Consider the following 15,213-nt stretch of genomic DNA (forward strand, 5'->3'; position numbering starts at 1 on the left):
TTGGTAATAGATTCTCCACCCCCCCACCCCCCCACCCCCCCGTGGAACACGTTAGAGAACACAGAAATTTAAGGGAGACAGAAATTTCAAATAAGGCGGATCTGGATTTGCTTAAAGGTAAGTGAGGGGTAAAGGAAGAACACGTTTTCCTGAAGGAGGCTCTTCTTGCACAAAGGGTGTGCACTGCATAAATCAAGAAGATGCCAAGTCTTACATAGGGCATTCATTCATGGCATTTACTGACCACGTGCTGACCAGGAGCAAAGTGCCTTAACCTCAGGAAACTAAACTTGTCTAAGGAAGTGGATTTTGAATTGGGGTTTAAGAAGTTATCAGCTGAATCCCAGTTGTGAGTTAAGCAGGATGAGCAATGCGGGAAAACAAAGACAAGACTGAAAACAAGATAGAGGAGTTTAAGGGGTCGCACTTGCGCACCTCCACCTCGAACCAGGAAGTAAGTCCAGGGCCTCGCAGCTCATAGGTTGCAGCTTTCTGTTCCGCCCCGCCCCTGAGGGTTCGGTCTCGGGTTGAGCCAATCGCAACTGCGTCTACACCCGTGGTCCCGCCCCTGTCCCATCCCAGTTCTAACTCGGTCCCCGGGCCCCGCACCGACAGAACCATGGAGGGCCGCGGACTGGGCCGGGCTTTGTGCGTGCTGACCGGGGCCTCTCGCGGCTTCGGCCGAGCCCTGGCCCCGCTTCTGGCCTCGCTGCTGGCGCCCGGCTCCATGCTGGTCCTGAGCGCCCGCAATGAAGAGGCGCTGCAGCAGCTCGAGGCTGAGCTGGGCGCGAAGCGGGCCGACCTCCGGGTGCTGCGGGCGCCCGCCGACCTGGGCACCGAGGCCGGCCTGCAGCAGCTGCTCGGGGTCCTGCGCGAGCTCCCCAAGCCCGAGGGGCTGCAGCGGCTGCTGCTCATCAACAACGCGGGTAAGCCATCCGCAGCCCGGGCAGGCGCTTTTCAGGTGCAGCCCTGTGAACCCGCTTTTCTCTTCTCCCGGATCCTCTCACTGACCCCTCTGCTTGAGAAGACAGGGAGTCAGAAAAGGGACCCAAAGAGCCAAGTGCTCCCGTGTGGGTACTGCGAGAGGAAGGCCGGTGCCATTGGGCGCTCTGTCCCCTCCCACCTGGTCCCACCCCGTAGAACTTTCCTGATCGACTGCTTGAGCTCCCTCTGGCGGCCGCTGCAGTCACGACCTGGGGTCCTCCACATTGCTACTGAGACAGACTGACCCTCCAGCCGGCTTTTAGATGTAAACCTCGGGAGAGGAGATTGCCCTTCTTTATACTGCGGAGCACCTTGTGGGTTTGAACCACCTGCTTCTGGACTAGTGATGCAACTCTTCACCCACCAGGGCACCAGGTCTTCCTGGTGGTGAAGAAAGTCCCCCACCCCCCAACATTTAGGGAATGTTCCCCTATTCACAAAGGAACACTGGCATCTTCCTAGCCCACAAGCGAAAAGGGGGTGGGGCGTGAACTTCTGCAAAGCTCAGCAAGAAGGGGATGTCTGCAAAAAACGCAACAGGACTGCCCTGCATGGTCTGGTGGAACTTGGCAAGTGCTGGGATAGGATAGGAGATAAAGCAATGGTTAAACCCTCAGCTCATAACCAAGAGTTTGGCAGCCGCTAGCGGCTCCTCTGGAGAGAAAGATGGAAAAAAGCTTTTGTAAAGAATTACAGCCTTGGAGAGCCCACCGGCTTTTCTGTTTCCTGTGGCAGTGCGTTGGGTTTGGGTTTAGGGGAAGAATGCACTTTCTCCCTGTGGCTGTGTAATGATTATCCTAATGTCTCCTTTTTTGCAGCCAGCCTTGGCGATGTGTCCAAATACTTTGTGAACCTCTCCGACCCAGCTGAAATGAACAACTACTGGTCTCTGAACTTGACCTCCATGATCTGCCTGACTTCCGGCATCCTGAAGGCCTTCCCTGAGAGTCCTGGCTTCAGCAGAACCGTGGTCAACATCTCATCCCTCTGTGCCAAACAACCTTTCAAGGGCTGGACCCTGTACTGTGCAGGGAAAGCTGCCCGGGACATGATGTGTCAGGTCCTGGCCTCAGAGGAGCCCAGTGTTAGGGTGCTGAGCTATGCCCCAGGTAGGTAGACAGTTCTGTCATCCTGCTCCCCCAGGACCTGCTGGTCAGGCTGGGGGGCTCTAGGTCCTCAAAGAGCCTACAGAATCAGTGCTGTCCAGTGAAGGACTTGCATAGACATTATCAGCATCATGGTCCATCACCCCTTAGATACTGTCCGTGAATCATGACATCACTCCTTAGATCACTTAGACTACTAAGTGCAAGAGAGGAAGAGGTAAGATGGATTGATACAGTGTCTGTGCAGTGGGTTCAGGTGTGTTGAAGATGGTGAGGACGGTACAGGATAAGGAAGGTTGTTCACAGGGTCACTGTGAGTCATAGTCAACTCAATAACTTGTAACAACAACATCAAGTCGACTAAGACTCACAACAACCCTTTCCCGCACCATCCTCATATCTCTGACCTGCTCAAGCCAATTGTTAACAGTCACTGTCTGTCAGTCCATCTGTTGAGGGTCCTCCTCTCTACCTCTGACCCTGCCTTTCCCAGCATGAAGTCTTTTCCCAAGGTATGGCTCCAGACAACATGTTCCAAGTATGTAAGATAAGAGGTTCGTCATCCTTGCCTCTTAAGAGCACCCTGGTTGCACTTCCTCCAGGGAAGTAGTAGAAAAACCAGGAGGATTTGCCGCCTCTCAGGAGTCAACCAGCTTTGTGTTTGCAGAGAGCGAGTTGTGCATTGAATTTGAGAGTCGGCCAGTGTGTCTCAGGTCTGACTCAGCCTCCCTCCCATGTTCCTGCAGCAAGAGCCAGTGTCCCTCAGTCCCTGCCGTGTCCCTGCCCCCTCACAGTCTGCTCTTCATCCTTCAGGCCCACTGGACACAGACATGCAGCAGCTGGCCCGCGAGAACTCCGTGGACCCCGAGGTGCGAGAGAGCCTGCAAAGGCTGAAGGAGAAGGGGAAGCTGGTGGACTGCGGGGTGTCGGCCCAGAAGCTGCTCAGCTTGCTGCAGAAGGATGCGTTCCAATCTGGAGCCCATGTTGACTTCTACGACCAATAAGTCCCCTGCTGGCGCCCTGGGTCTTCCTGCCATTTTGCAGGCACCCCTGGAAGCCCCACGGTTCCTTGTGTCCAGCACAGTGCCTTCTCCCCACTGCCTTAGCACAGATGGGCACTGGTGCTAGCTGTGCAGACCCTAGGCTCGCTGGGTTTACCAGCCCCCCAGAGGCTGTGCCGAACACCCAAGCTTCTACAGGAGGCTTAGGAGAGGGAACCTTTGGATGTTGGTGTTCTGGACCCCAATGAATAGACTTCAGGCGTGGGAAGTACAAAAAGAAAAACAGGGGCCTAGCAGAGAGGGGAGAGGCACACAGCAGTGTCCCCATGCAGATGCTCCCTGCCTCAGGTAACGGGGCCACGTTTTGAACTTCCTATCTTATCCTCATGCCTCTTCTCTCCAGGACTTTCCAGCCCTCTCAGGCTGGGGGTGGAGGCCCTACGTACATTTAAAAGGCATGTACAAATAAAACGAGGAGTGGCCTGCTCTGTGAGTTACTCTGAATTACTGACCCCTGCTTTTTCTCCTGCCTTGCGGCCCACGTGTTTCCTGAGTGATTAACCCCAGTCTAGGGTGCTACTCTTATGTCCTGGGAAGTTTTCTGCCTCCTCCTCTCATCAAGCCCCCCTGTGACACATCCACTTTTGTGCAAAGTTGACTCAGAGAGGCGCGTCCAGACTCCAAGCGTTGGTCCTGACTGGCCCAGCTTGTTGTGTGCCATGAAACAGGAACCGACTCATAGCTGATCCTCCAGTGAGTTGTCAGAGACAATACATTGTAAAAGAAGAGACTGCTAGTGGATTTGAACCATCTGCCTTTGGGTTGGCAGCTAAACTCCTTACCCACTAGGCCCCAGTTGAGGAGCCATGAAGGCTAAAGTGCCAGACTATTAACCGAAAGGTGAGTGGTTTGAGCCCACTTGCCACAGCTTAGGAGAACAATTACAGCCTTGGAACCCCATGGGCCAGCTCTCTGTCTTACTGGTGGGCATATCCTCAGAGGGCGGTGGGCTTGTTGACTTGGTTTTCTCCACCCTTGGTCACTCCCTCGGCCATCACTTCTGTGTGGGGGTGTTTCCCTGCCCCCACCCAGTTGTCCTGTGCCAGTCCTCCGTCCCTGTCACGAGTGCTGGGGAGGGGACAGGGCTGTGGCTTTGTGCATCGGGGATGGGTTTACAAGACCAGGGCTGCAACTGCGCTGACCCGGTCTATGTGTCTGTAAATGGTGGGGGCGTGGGAGAATTTCTGCCCTCATGCTGGGTCTGCAACCAAGTTTTGCCTGGCCCTCTGCGGGAAGGTGTCCTTGCAATACCACTTATGCACAGCAGAGGGTGCACAGAGGCCGTGCTTCTCTGTGAAGTTTCTCAGCTGCAGATCAGGCCTAAAGCCCTCCAGACCTGTAATGTCCCTGGGCAGGCCGAGCAAGGAAGGTTATTGGAAGGTTATTGGCTGTTAACTTGGTCTACAGAACTCACACCTCCCTGGGGTCAAAATCCTGCGCTACCCCTGACCAGGGCAACCTGGACAAGTTGCTTTGGGGTAGCTATTCTATGATAATGGGGTTTATTGGGAAAGCAACAAGTTACAAGTCAGAGTCAGAAGCAATTCCAGGTACAATTATTTAATGAGTAGTCAGTCTCCTCTCAGCTGAGTTGCAGACAGGCCCCTCTCTGGTCCAGGGCTCCTTGGCCTCTTGCCCTGGCCTCTCCCCCACTTGGAAAAGTGTTACAAAGCCTTTCTGTTTTGCCAGTAAGAGCCTAGGGCCATCCCACCATGGCAGCAAGCCCATCTGTCCCTAAGCTCTCCCAATCCATGGGCAGCTGACCTACCAGTCACTTTTTGCCATCTAGTGCCACCAGTGTTAAAAAGTGATGCTTGTACGATTTCAAAAAGTACTACATATAGAGATACCATTTGACCCAGCAATTCCACTACTGGGAATATACCCTGAAGAGACCATAGCTGACATCCAAACAGATATATGCACACCCATGTTCATTGCAGCTTTGTTCACAATAGCAAGGAGTTGGAAACAACCTAAGTGCCCATCAACAAACGAATGGCTAGAGAAGCTGTGGTATATTCGCACAATGGAATACTATGCTGCATTAAAAAACAAGGAACTCATGCAATATTATTCAAAATGGTTGACTCTGGAGAACATTATGCTGAGTGAAATATCCCAGTCACAAAAGGACAAATATTACATGATGCCACTGTTGTAGAATGGGACTGTCCTTGGGGTTAGGGAGACACTGAGTAAGATGGGTTCAATAATGTATACTGCACTGAAGCAGAGGAGGGAGAGAACCATCTAAAAGAGATGTAACTGGGTATTTCTGTCATCACAGGAGACTAGGGCGAGGGCTGCATGGTGGAGGGGACCTTGGGGAGGGTTTGTAAAACAATGAAAGAATCTTTTCTTTTACTTTTCCATAATTTTTGGACTCATGTACTTATAACTTGTTAGTCAAATTTGTGTCTTCTAGGTTGCAACACCCCCATGATACATCTTGAAGGATATGTACATGTACAGCCAAGCACAATCAATAAGAGTGCATCTGAATTCCAAAATCAATCTCCATAATAGTCTATGTGTTTCCTACTGCCAAAGGGGCCCTTTAGAGTAGTGAGAGAAGATCTTCACCCTGAAACCCACAGCGTCCCTTTTCAGCAGGAAGTAGCTAAGAGAATACGCCGTCCCCTTTTCCTTATGACTCAGGGTGAAGTCTCTCTCAGGGAGGAGTGATAGGGAATGGCAAAGGATACACTGACAAAGAAGATTAATCAGAACTGGCTTTGACAAGCACTGTGGCATTTGGACAAGAACAAACTGGGAGGAGGGTAAAGAGAATAGTGCAACAATGAATGAGTGGAAGCCCAAAATCTCTGTAAATGTTTATGAAAATTAATAAAATATAATTATAGAAAAAAAAAAGTACTACATAACTTGGGAGGGACTGGAGAGCATTATGCTGAGTGAACTCAGTCTCATAAGGACAAATAATGCATAAGACCATTATTGTAGAAACAGATATGTAGTAAAACATGTCTGAGGATCCAAGTGGGACAGGGGGAACAGAGGGGTGAGGATGGGCAGGGGAGAAATCATAGGGTTATACCATTTGGTGGGTGGAGGGACAGGGAGTTGGTAAAGGAAATGGGAATAATCGGGTGGGGATCTGGAAAGGCAGCCTAATGGTGGGCATAGTTCAATTGTGATTCATCTTATAAAACATAATGGGAGAGACTGTATGAAACACAATATGAATGAAGAATAGTGGGAAACACAATGTATATGAACTTTGTAAGCAAACCAATATAAAATAGAAATTTAATTTTTAAAAAAATTTTTTTGTGCTTCAGTCTCTCTGTTTTTAATCAGCAAAGTCACCAGGTGTTTATTAAATGGCTCAGTCTCTTTATGTGAAAAGTAAGTTATAATGGCATTTATCCCAAGGAGTCATTATCAAATGGCCTGGCTGTAAATGGCGCAGCGGTGACATCTCAGGATGCCCTCTCATTCTCTATCTCGGCCAGCTGTCTCCAGTCAGAACTCACAGCTGACCCTCCAGAGGGTCTCCACTGCTGTGCATCATTCAGGAGACGGCCCACCTTTCTCTCGCAGAGTCGCTGGAGGGTTTGCAATGCTACGGGCACTGCCCCGGGTGAGTGGCACACTTCCCAGGGGCCTACACCTCCAGACCTCCCTGCCACTCTCAGTGGGAAATTGCATTTTCCTTCTCTGACAGCTGCTGATGGTACAGAACCACCAGAGAGAGACTATTTTGGGGTTAACAATGAAACTCTATAGATGAGGCCGCCAGAGCTTGTTGGCATTGCAAGAAAACTCAAAATCTACTGTTCAATGAACAGAACTCAAAACTCACTGTCTAGCAGGAACTAGCTCATAGCTGACCTTCCAGGAGGTTTTCCGAGGCTGTAAATCACAGGGGAGGTTGCCCATCTTTCTCCAAAGAAGCTAGTGATCTATTTGAATCACCAGAGAGGCACCACCTTTGGGTTGAGGGCAAAACTCCGTGTGGACTAGGGACTACCCCATAAATACCAAGTCTAATGCCTCCAATTCCCATTTCATCTGGGAGCCCCACTTGCAGCACCAGCCCTTCCCTGTGCTGACCTGTGTGGGAACACTCCCTCTGGCCCTGGAGGTGGGGGGCGAGGACTGGGGCTCATCTGCCTTCTCCACACTCACTGGGCTAGTGCACACGCAGAGCCCCGCCCTCTCTGCGCTCAGGACCGGTGAACACGACCGCTTTCCTGCAAACCTCCAAGGGGTTCTGGACACGCTCGTGCTGCAGCCGGTGGCCTCAGCGCAGCCGGCCCCTTCCTGTTGTAGCTGCGTAGGCTGATTCCCTCGCCGCCCCTCGTTCCCGAGGGGACCGGGCAGCAGCACCCACCATTGCATCACCTGCTTAGTCGTAGTACCACGCGCTCCCACGAGGTGGCGAGCCTCGCACGCTGACACTTGATGGTCAGCAGGTGGGATACGGAACCTCAGAAATGCTTCCAAGTCCTTTCCCCAGCAGCCCAGATATCCTAGGGGTTGGAAAAGGTCTGAGAGGGGCTGGGATCATTCTCCCTTTAGGTATCAAATCCACCTTAGTGACCCATAGGGTCTGCCCATAGTGACCTCCTGGGTTGTGTCCAGTCTGGAGGACCCCTCTGGGGTGTAGCCTCGCCCCCATAACCCTCGCACCTCTCTGTGGCCCCAGGAGCGTAGCCTGGCCCTGTCTAGCATATGTGTAAGCACATGCAAGGACACACACACACACACACACACACACAAACACACACACACACACAGACACACACGCCTGCACACGCCCGGAGCAGGGGCGAGCAGGCTGCAGATTAGCCAAAAGGCAAACAAGGTCTTTGTCTTCGGCTTGAAAGAGCTGCAGCACTTCTTGGATTTGTTTTTAGCTGCCCTGAGCTGGGGGCCAGCAGCTGGCGTGTGAGGAGCAGGAGGGCCACCAGGGCCACCCCAGTGAGCCCCGACACCTGAGTGTCTGCTGGACTTGCTTTGCTGCTGCCGCTCGGGGACATGAGTGTGGCTGGGACTGAGCTGGGCCTGTCCTCATCCGTGAAAAACACCATGGGTGCCCGAGCCAGGCAGGCTACAGACACTGTGAGGGGAGTCTGGGGGAGTCCAGCGGCCTCGATCTCCCCTCTCGGAGTCACAGCCCCTTGGCACCCTCCCACCTGGCACCATGGCCATCTCAGCCTCAGACCTGGACCTTCTGATATGTCCACAGCCACCTCCCTGTGGCCTTCCCCACGGAACCAGGCCTCAGAAGCTAACCTTTGTGTGCAGTAATTCACCCACAGATAGAAAATATTCACACCCGTGTGCATGTGTGTGACAGGGGGCCTGTGTATACACAAGAGCAGCCAGCTGCACCCTTCATCCCATGGGCGGGGGGTGGGTGAAGAGCCCCCGGACCATCTTTTAGTCTGTAGTGGAGGCATCTCCCCATGATGAGGAAGGAAGGGTGGGGGACAGGTCAGTGCCCTCAAAACCACTGGCGGGCTCACAGGCTCCTCAGCTGAGGGCTCACTGGAGAGAAAGGCTGAAAAGAAGGGATGCTTCAGAGCTGGTGGAGCATGTGAGGGATCGTGCGGACGGTGCAGGATAGGACAAGGCTCAGCTCTGGTTCTTAGGGTGTCTCTGAGTCATAGTTCACCTGATGGCACCAAATCTCCCCCTGTGGGACTTCCTGCCTCTGAAACACCACTGAGGGGTCAGCTGCAAGCTGGTTCCCACTCGAAGGCACATAACAACAATAACCACATGGAGATACTGAAGCTACAGTTCCAGCTCCCCACCAGCCCAGTCTTGAGATAAGGAATTGGCTGAGGAAAACCCCGTTCCACTCTCAGCCCTGAGTTACGTGGTGGTGGTCCCAGCAGAACCCCCAGCCCAACTGTCAGCTCTCTTCTCACTGCTAGGACAGCACCCCGAGGGCCCTCAGCCCCTACTGACCAGGGTTCAGGCAGAAGCCCTGATCTCTATTCATAGCATGAGCTGAGGGGCCGGAAGGACAATCTTCCTTTGGTGACTCCACCTCCCAGGGCCTCAGCTCCTCGGATGACTAACCCCAAAGCTGTCTGTTGTTACATCCCATCAAGTCAGGACCTTCCAGAGGGTTTTCAGAGGTGGTACATCACATGGGAGGAGACTGCCCATCTTTCTCCCTGGGAGCAGCTGGTAGATTCAAACCACATACTTCGGTGCAGTGCAGTTCCTTACCACTGGGCCACCAGAGCTCCCCAAAGCTGCCCAGTGGTGTCTTCATGTACCACTCTACTCCCACAATCCCTAGCCCCAGATAAAGGGAAGTCAGGGGCCTACATCCCAGTCCCCTGCCCCAGACCTGTGGCTACCTCCTGAAGCTGCAGTGCCCACGGCCCACTCTTGGATTCAGGCCTTGGCTCAACAGCCACTGAGGCCTCGCTTGCCTTGGTCTGCAGTAGGGCCAGGTCCTGCTCTTCCCAAGTCCCAGCTTGATCCCTGGGATCGAGTGACCTAGGGTGTATCCTACAGACCTTACCCAGAGCCCAACACAAGGAGGTGCTAGTGAGCACTGATGAATGAATGAACAAACGGATGAATGAGTGAGTGACTGCTGTTCCAGACAACCGTGCTTATAGAAAGTGAGGACTGAAGATCAAAGACCACAGCCGTCAGTATGGATTACATCTCAACATCAAGAAAACAAAAATCCTCACCACTGGGCCAATAAGCAACACATAATAGATGGAGAAAAGATTCAAGCTGTCAACAATTTCTTCTTACTTGGATCCCCTGGTACCTGCAGCCAAGTGGTCAAAGATGCAATGCATTGGGAAAATCTGCTGTCAAGGATCTTCTCAATAATGCTAAGGAGTAATGCTGTCAGTTAAAAGAGTAAGGTGCACACAATTCAAACCACGCAGTCTTTTCAGTTACTTGCTTTGCACATGAAAATCAGACAATGCATAAGGATGACAGAAGAAGAATCGATGCCTCTGACTTGTATTCGAGAAGAGCACGGAATATCCCACGGCCTTCCGAAAGAACAGACAGATACGTCTTAGAGCAGCTAGGCTGCTCCTTGGAGGCAAGGATGGTGCAGCTTTGTCTCGTGTCTTTTTGGGCGTACAGGTAGGAGGGGGCCGGACCTTGGAAGAGGACGTCATGCTTGGAAAGGTGGATGGTCAGCAAAGGAAAGACCCTCCACAAGATGGGCTAACACAGCGAGCACAACAACGGGCCCAAGGATGTCAGAGATGCAAAAGGTGGTGCAGGAAAGGTCAAGGCTCAGATCTGCTGCTCACTGAGTTGCAGGTGGCTTGATGGCATCCAATGACAACAGGCGTGTCCTCACGTGTAACTGGATGTTGAAGGGCAGGGTGTGAACCTCGGGAGCCCAGGTGGTGTTGGTGGGAACCAAAGCGGTCAGCCCCGCAGAGGAAAAGTTGGGGCTCAGTTGGGTTTAGAGGGAGGGTGTCGTCTGCAGTCAGAACGAAGGATCAGGATACGGCCCGGGTCAAGACCGGGACCAGGCCAGGGTTAGGGTTCTCCCTGCTCTCTGTAGACGAGACTGAGATTACAGAGATGGTTATAAGATATATGCACACCCATGTTTTTTGCGGAAACAACCCAAGTGCTCATCAACAAATGAATGGGTAGAGAAGCTGTGGTATATTCACACAATGAAATACTATGCTGCATTGAAAAACAAGGAACTCATTAAATATTACTCAAAGTGGGTGACCCTGGAGGACATTATGCTGAGTGAAATATCTCAGTTACAAAAGGACAAATGTTGCATAGGGCCACTGTTGTAAAACAGGACTGACACTGGGTTTGAGGGAAGACAGAGAAGGAAGGGAGGAATGATGTATACTACATTGAAACAGATGAGGGAGAGAACTGTTTAAAAGGGATATATGATTATGTATTATTGTCATGACAGGAGTCCAGAATGAAGGCTGCACAGTGCAGTGGACTTGGGAGGAGGGATTGCATAACAATAAAATAATTTTTCTTTTACTTTTCAAGGAGAAGAGTGAATTGGGGGGGGGGCGGGGGGGGCAGGGAGAATAGTGCAACAATGGACACCCTAAGCCTCTCTAAACTTTCATTAAAATTAATTAAAAAAAGAAAGAAAGAAAATTTAGGGAGGGAAAAGAGGGCTAAATTGTTGACTTCCCGAATGCTAATTTCTATGTAAACAATGTGCTGGGCCCTTAGGCCAGGCATGAAGACAGGAAGATGGTCTCTGCCTGAAGACAACCCTGCCTCGCCCCACCCTGCCCTGGACAGGAGACCTGTGCATCCAGCCTGAATCTGCTGAAACAAAATGAGCTTACCCCAAGATGCCTCTCTTGCAGCCTGCCTACCAGGATGGGAAAGGACCAAGGGGCAAAGGAGGGACAGGTGTCCTTTGTTCCCTGAGATGTCCAGAAAACGAACACACAGAGAGGACCAAAGACTGGCCAGGGTGTCGGGGAGACAGAAAGAGGGACACGGGATTAGGGTAGGAAAGATGTGAAATTGTAATAAGGCTGGCTAGAGTGTGGGGGACACAGAGAGAGGGACACAGAGGTAGGGTAGGAAATACACAGGTTAGGATGGAGGGGGCAATGGAGGGAGAAACTGCATCCACACACACACACACACCCAGGCCTGCTCACAGCCGCCCTGAGTGCGCTGGAAATAATCCCGCTTGCGAGCTGGGGCCTCAGCCGCACAGGCGAGCGAGTTGTTACCTTGCACATCTGTCAGCTCCAAATGCAGACGCCGTCATGGGGCTGTGTGTGTGTGTGTGTGTGGTGTGCGTGTTTGCATGGTGTGCTACTGCCTGCACATTCCGAGGCCTGCGCTCAGAGAGGGAGATCCTGAGACCCAACAGCCCTCCAGAAAGTCCTCACCCCATCCGCTGGCTCAGGCCACCCCTTCCGCAGGGAAGGATGCTTCAGGGTTCACTTCTGTGGCTGGCTCTGCATGTCCAGCCCATGCAGTTCTGAGCTAGTTTCTCCTGGGCAGCTGGGCCCCCTCACTTGGTAGGTGGGGTTGGAAGGGAGTTGCCCACCTGGCTCCCAAAGTGGTAAAGAATACCTGCACTGGCAAGGCCCTGGGGCACCACGGAGTCCAACTGTCAAGCTTACTGTTGTTGGGAGGTGCTGAGTTAAGTCCTAGTGACCCTATGAACCACAGATCTGACCCTTTTCCTGTCCTGTGCGATTCTCATCATCTCTGATGTTCTCAGGCCCACTGTCACTGTCAAACCGTCTTGTCGAGGGTCTTCCTCTCTTTCTCTGATCTCCACCTTTCCCAGCACGATGTCCTTCTCCAAGGACTGGCCCCTCCCTACAACAGGCCCAAAGCACAGGAGATGAGGTTTCACCTTCCTCACCCAGTGTTCTTCTCCAACACCACAACTCAAAGGTATGGATTCTTTTCTCATCCTGATTCATTGTCCGGTTTTCAGATGCAACTAATTGAAGATACTATATTTTGGATCAGGCACACCTTAGTCTTTAAGTGGCATCCTTGGTATTTAGCACTTTGGAGGGGTCTCTGGCAACAGATCTCCCCAGTGCAACACATCTGTTGGTTTCTTGACTGTGGAAGCAAGTGTCACAGCTGGCAAGTCTTTCTCGTGTCCGACTTGGACTTGAGGCAGGGTGCCAGCATACAGGCCCTTCTGGGCCCCAGGACACTGTCATCCTCCCCTGCTCTTCTCCCAGCTGCCTTCTCTGCTGGGACTGAGGGTGCCCGTAGAGCACGTGGACAGCGGAGGACCAGAGACTCTCAGGCCTTGACCACCAGGAGCAGAGGGGGATGACACCAGCACAGGGGCACACAAACATTTAACCCTTTTCTGCAAAGAGCATTCGCAGGAATCCTGTGTGCATTCTCTGATTTCATCAAAGCTCATCATGGACAGATTTCACAACTGCAGAAAGGGCAGAGGGAGTTCTGGTGGCCCCAGTGAGTAAGAAGCTGTGCTGACAACCCAAAGGCAGGCAGTTTGAATCCACCAGCTGCTTCGTGAGACAAAGATGGGCAGTCTACTCCTGGGCAATTTAAAGGCTCTGAAAACCCACTGGAGAGTCAGCTAGCTATGAGTCGATTCTGACTCAACGGGCCATAACAACATTTCACTTTAAATAACAGAAAGCCAGGATCTTGACCTAAGGCACCCAGCTCTGGATGGCCAGCCAGAACCACAAGGCCATGCCCACCCAGTTAAAGTCCCCCTGGATGCACAGAACATTCAAGACCCACCTCCCAGGCTGCCACCTCTCACCCTTTGGCCTGGCCTCACAAAGCCCACCCCACCCCATCTCTGGATCTCATAAGCACCATCTTTCTGTCCAGAGACTGAACAGGGTGCTCTCAGCAGACTGTGTGATCATGACGCTCTGAGGAGGGCGTCCTGAGAGAGCAGACTGTGCCCGAGGCCTTATAATTGTGGTCTGAGGCCCATCCCTTCAGAGAAGCGGCCATCACGTTTCTGTGTCCTGGGCCCCTGCCACATGCACGTGGTGCACATGTGTGTGTGTTTGTGTGTGTGTGTGTGTGTGTGTGTGTGTGTGTGTGTGTGCTGACGCCCACCTTTGCTTTACTCACAGAGGTGCCTAAACGTCCAGCTTTGCTCCTGTGTAGACGCAGAGGCAGGTAAGTTGTTCTCATGTCAAACCTGCCAAGTAGGGCTGCAGGTGGGATTGTGAACGTGAACCTGAAAGATTATTATGTCGTTCCCAGTGTAACTCTGGACACGGCTGTGCGTGCACATCAGGGTTTAGGTTTGACTAGCTCTGGGCACATGTGTCCAAAGCACGTCTGTGTGCACACGTGTGATTACACGATATTGTATGCAATGCCATGTTGGCCTCTGTTGCTTTTCATAGACTTGGTGTACACATGTGAGCGTAAATTCGTGCAGGGCTGTGCGTCAGACCTGACCTCTGTGTGTGTGTAGATGTGATTTTTAATATATATATAAATAGGTGTCTGCATGTCTGTGACTAAGGACACCAGACTCCTGATCCTCCCGTTAGTATGTCCGATGAGAAGGAGATCTCGAATTGTTTGCTAAAACAAAGAACGAACCAGCAAGAAAATGCCAAGCCCTACCACGGCAGAGCAAAGCGAGAAGTTTCGCTCTCCCTCTCCCTCTCTCTCCAGCATCCCGGCCTCTCTCTGGCGTCTTTCCCTCACACCTAAGCCCAATGGTGTTTTGCAGCCTTTCAGCTGTTACCTCAGTCCCTCCTCGCCTCATTCTTGATTCACTCCGTTGCTATAGGTATGTTTGAAACCCCAGCGTGGTAGATTTTAATTAGTCTTCCTACAGATGGCCAATTAACATTCATTACTTTTGCCTTGAGCGATTAATTACGAGTTTGGATAGAAAAGGAGAGAAGAGGAGAGGAAGACGGGCAGGTGAATGAAAGGAGAAAAGAGAAGGGGGTTTGATTGGGAGTTTGGAATTTTTACACAGAGCAGGCTGGTGGGGGAGAGGGTGGGAAAGGCGGTTTGAATCCCCCACTGCCCAGCCTGCAGCTGCCCTGAGCCCTAATCGGCTTGGCTGGCCCAGCCCTCCTGGAAAAAGAGAGCTCACACCCTCTTTGGGGCGTCCCTGAAGCCTTTGGTGTTCCCGGCCCCTTTCATAACGCTGGCCCCTTGTTCCCTGTGCCAGAACTGGGTGGGAACCACGTCAGGAATCCTCCAAAATGCAGCAGATAACACAGCGGCAGCCTGGCTGTTCACCCCGGAGCTCATCACCCGGCCGGGACACTGAGGCCCGCAGTGGCCAGGACTTGTCCCCACTGACGCGTCTCGGTTCTGTTCCCGCCTTGACAGGGGCGTTTGCAAAGCAGTGCTGTCCGACATGAACGGCCTGGGACATGCATGGCTTCACATCAAACAGCGGTGTTCTTGCAGGTTTCAAACACAATTCCCTCCCTCCGCCTGCACCCAACTGCCAAGCGCCCAGTGGGGGCTCCGCGCTCATTACAAGACTCCCCGGGTGCTGGAGGAGCTGCGTCCAAGCTCCTGATCCCAAACTTACTCCAGGAATAGAGGACAAATACCAAAATGCCTGCGGG

The 15,213-nt window shown here is 52.3% G+C and overlaps 1 protein-coding gene across 1 annotated transcript; it reads left to right on the plus strand.

Annotated features, from left to right (window-relative positions):
• Window positions 1-619: 619 nt before the first annotated feature.
• Window positions 620-3,094, plus strand: SPR (sepiapterin reductase (7,8-dihydrobiopterin:NADP+ oxidoreductase)). Its single transcript, XM_006880884.1, has 3 exons — window positions 620-926; window positions 1,803-2,093; window positions 2,904-3,094. Exons 1-3 carry the CDS (start codon window positions 620-622, stop codon window positions 3,092-3,094), a joined length of 789 nt encoding a protein of 262 aa, XP_006880946.1.
• The last annotated feature ends 12,119 nt before the right edge of the window (window positions 3,095-15,213 follow it).

This window comes from Elephantulus edwardii, unplaced genomic scaffold, assembly GCF_000299155.1.
Source record: "Elephantulus edwardii isolate Elephantulus edwardi_28Jun2011 unplaced genomic scaffold, EleEdw1.0 scaffold00011, whole genome shotgun sequence".
NCBI classification, from domain to species: Eukaryota; Metazoa; Chordata; class Mammalia; order Macroscelidea; family Macroscelididae; genus Elephantulus; species Elephantulus edwardii.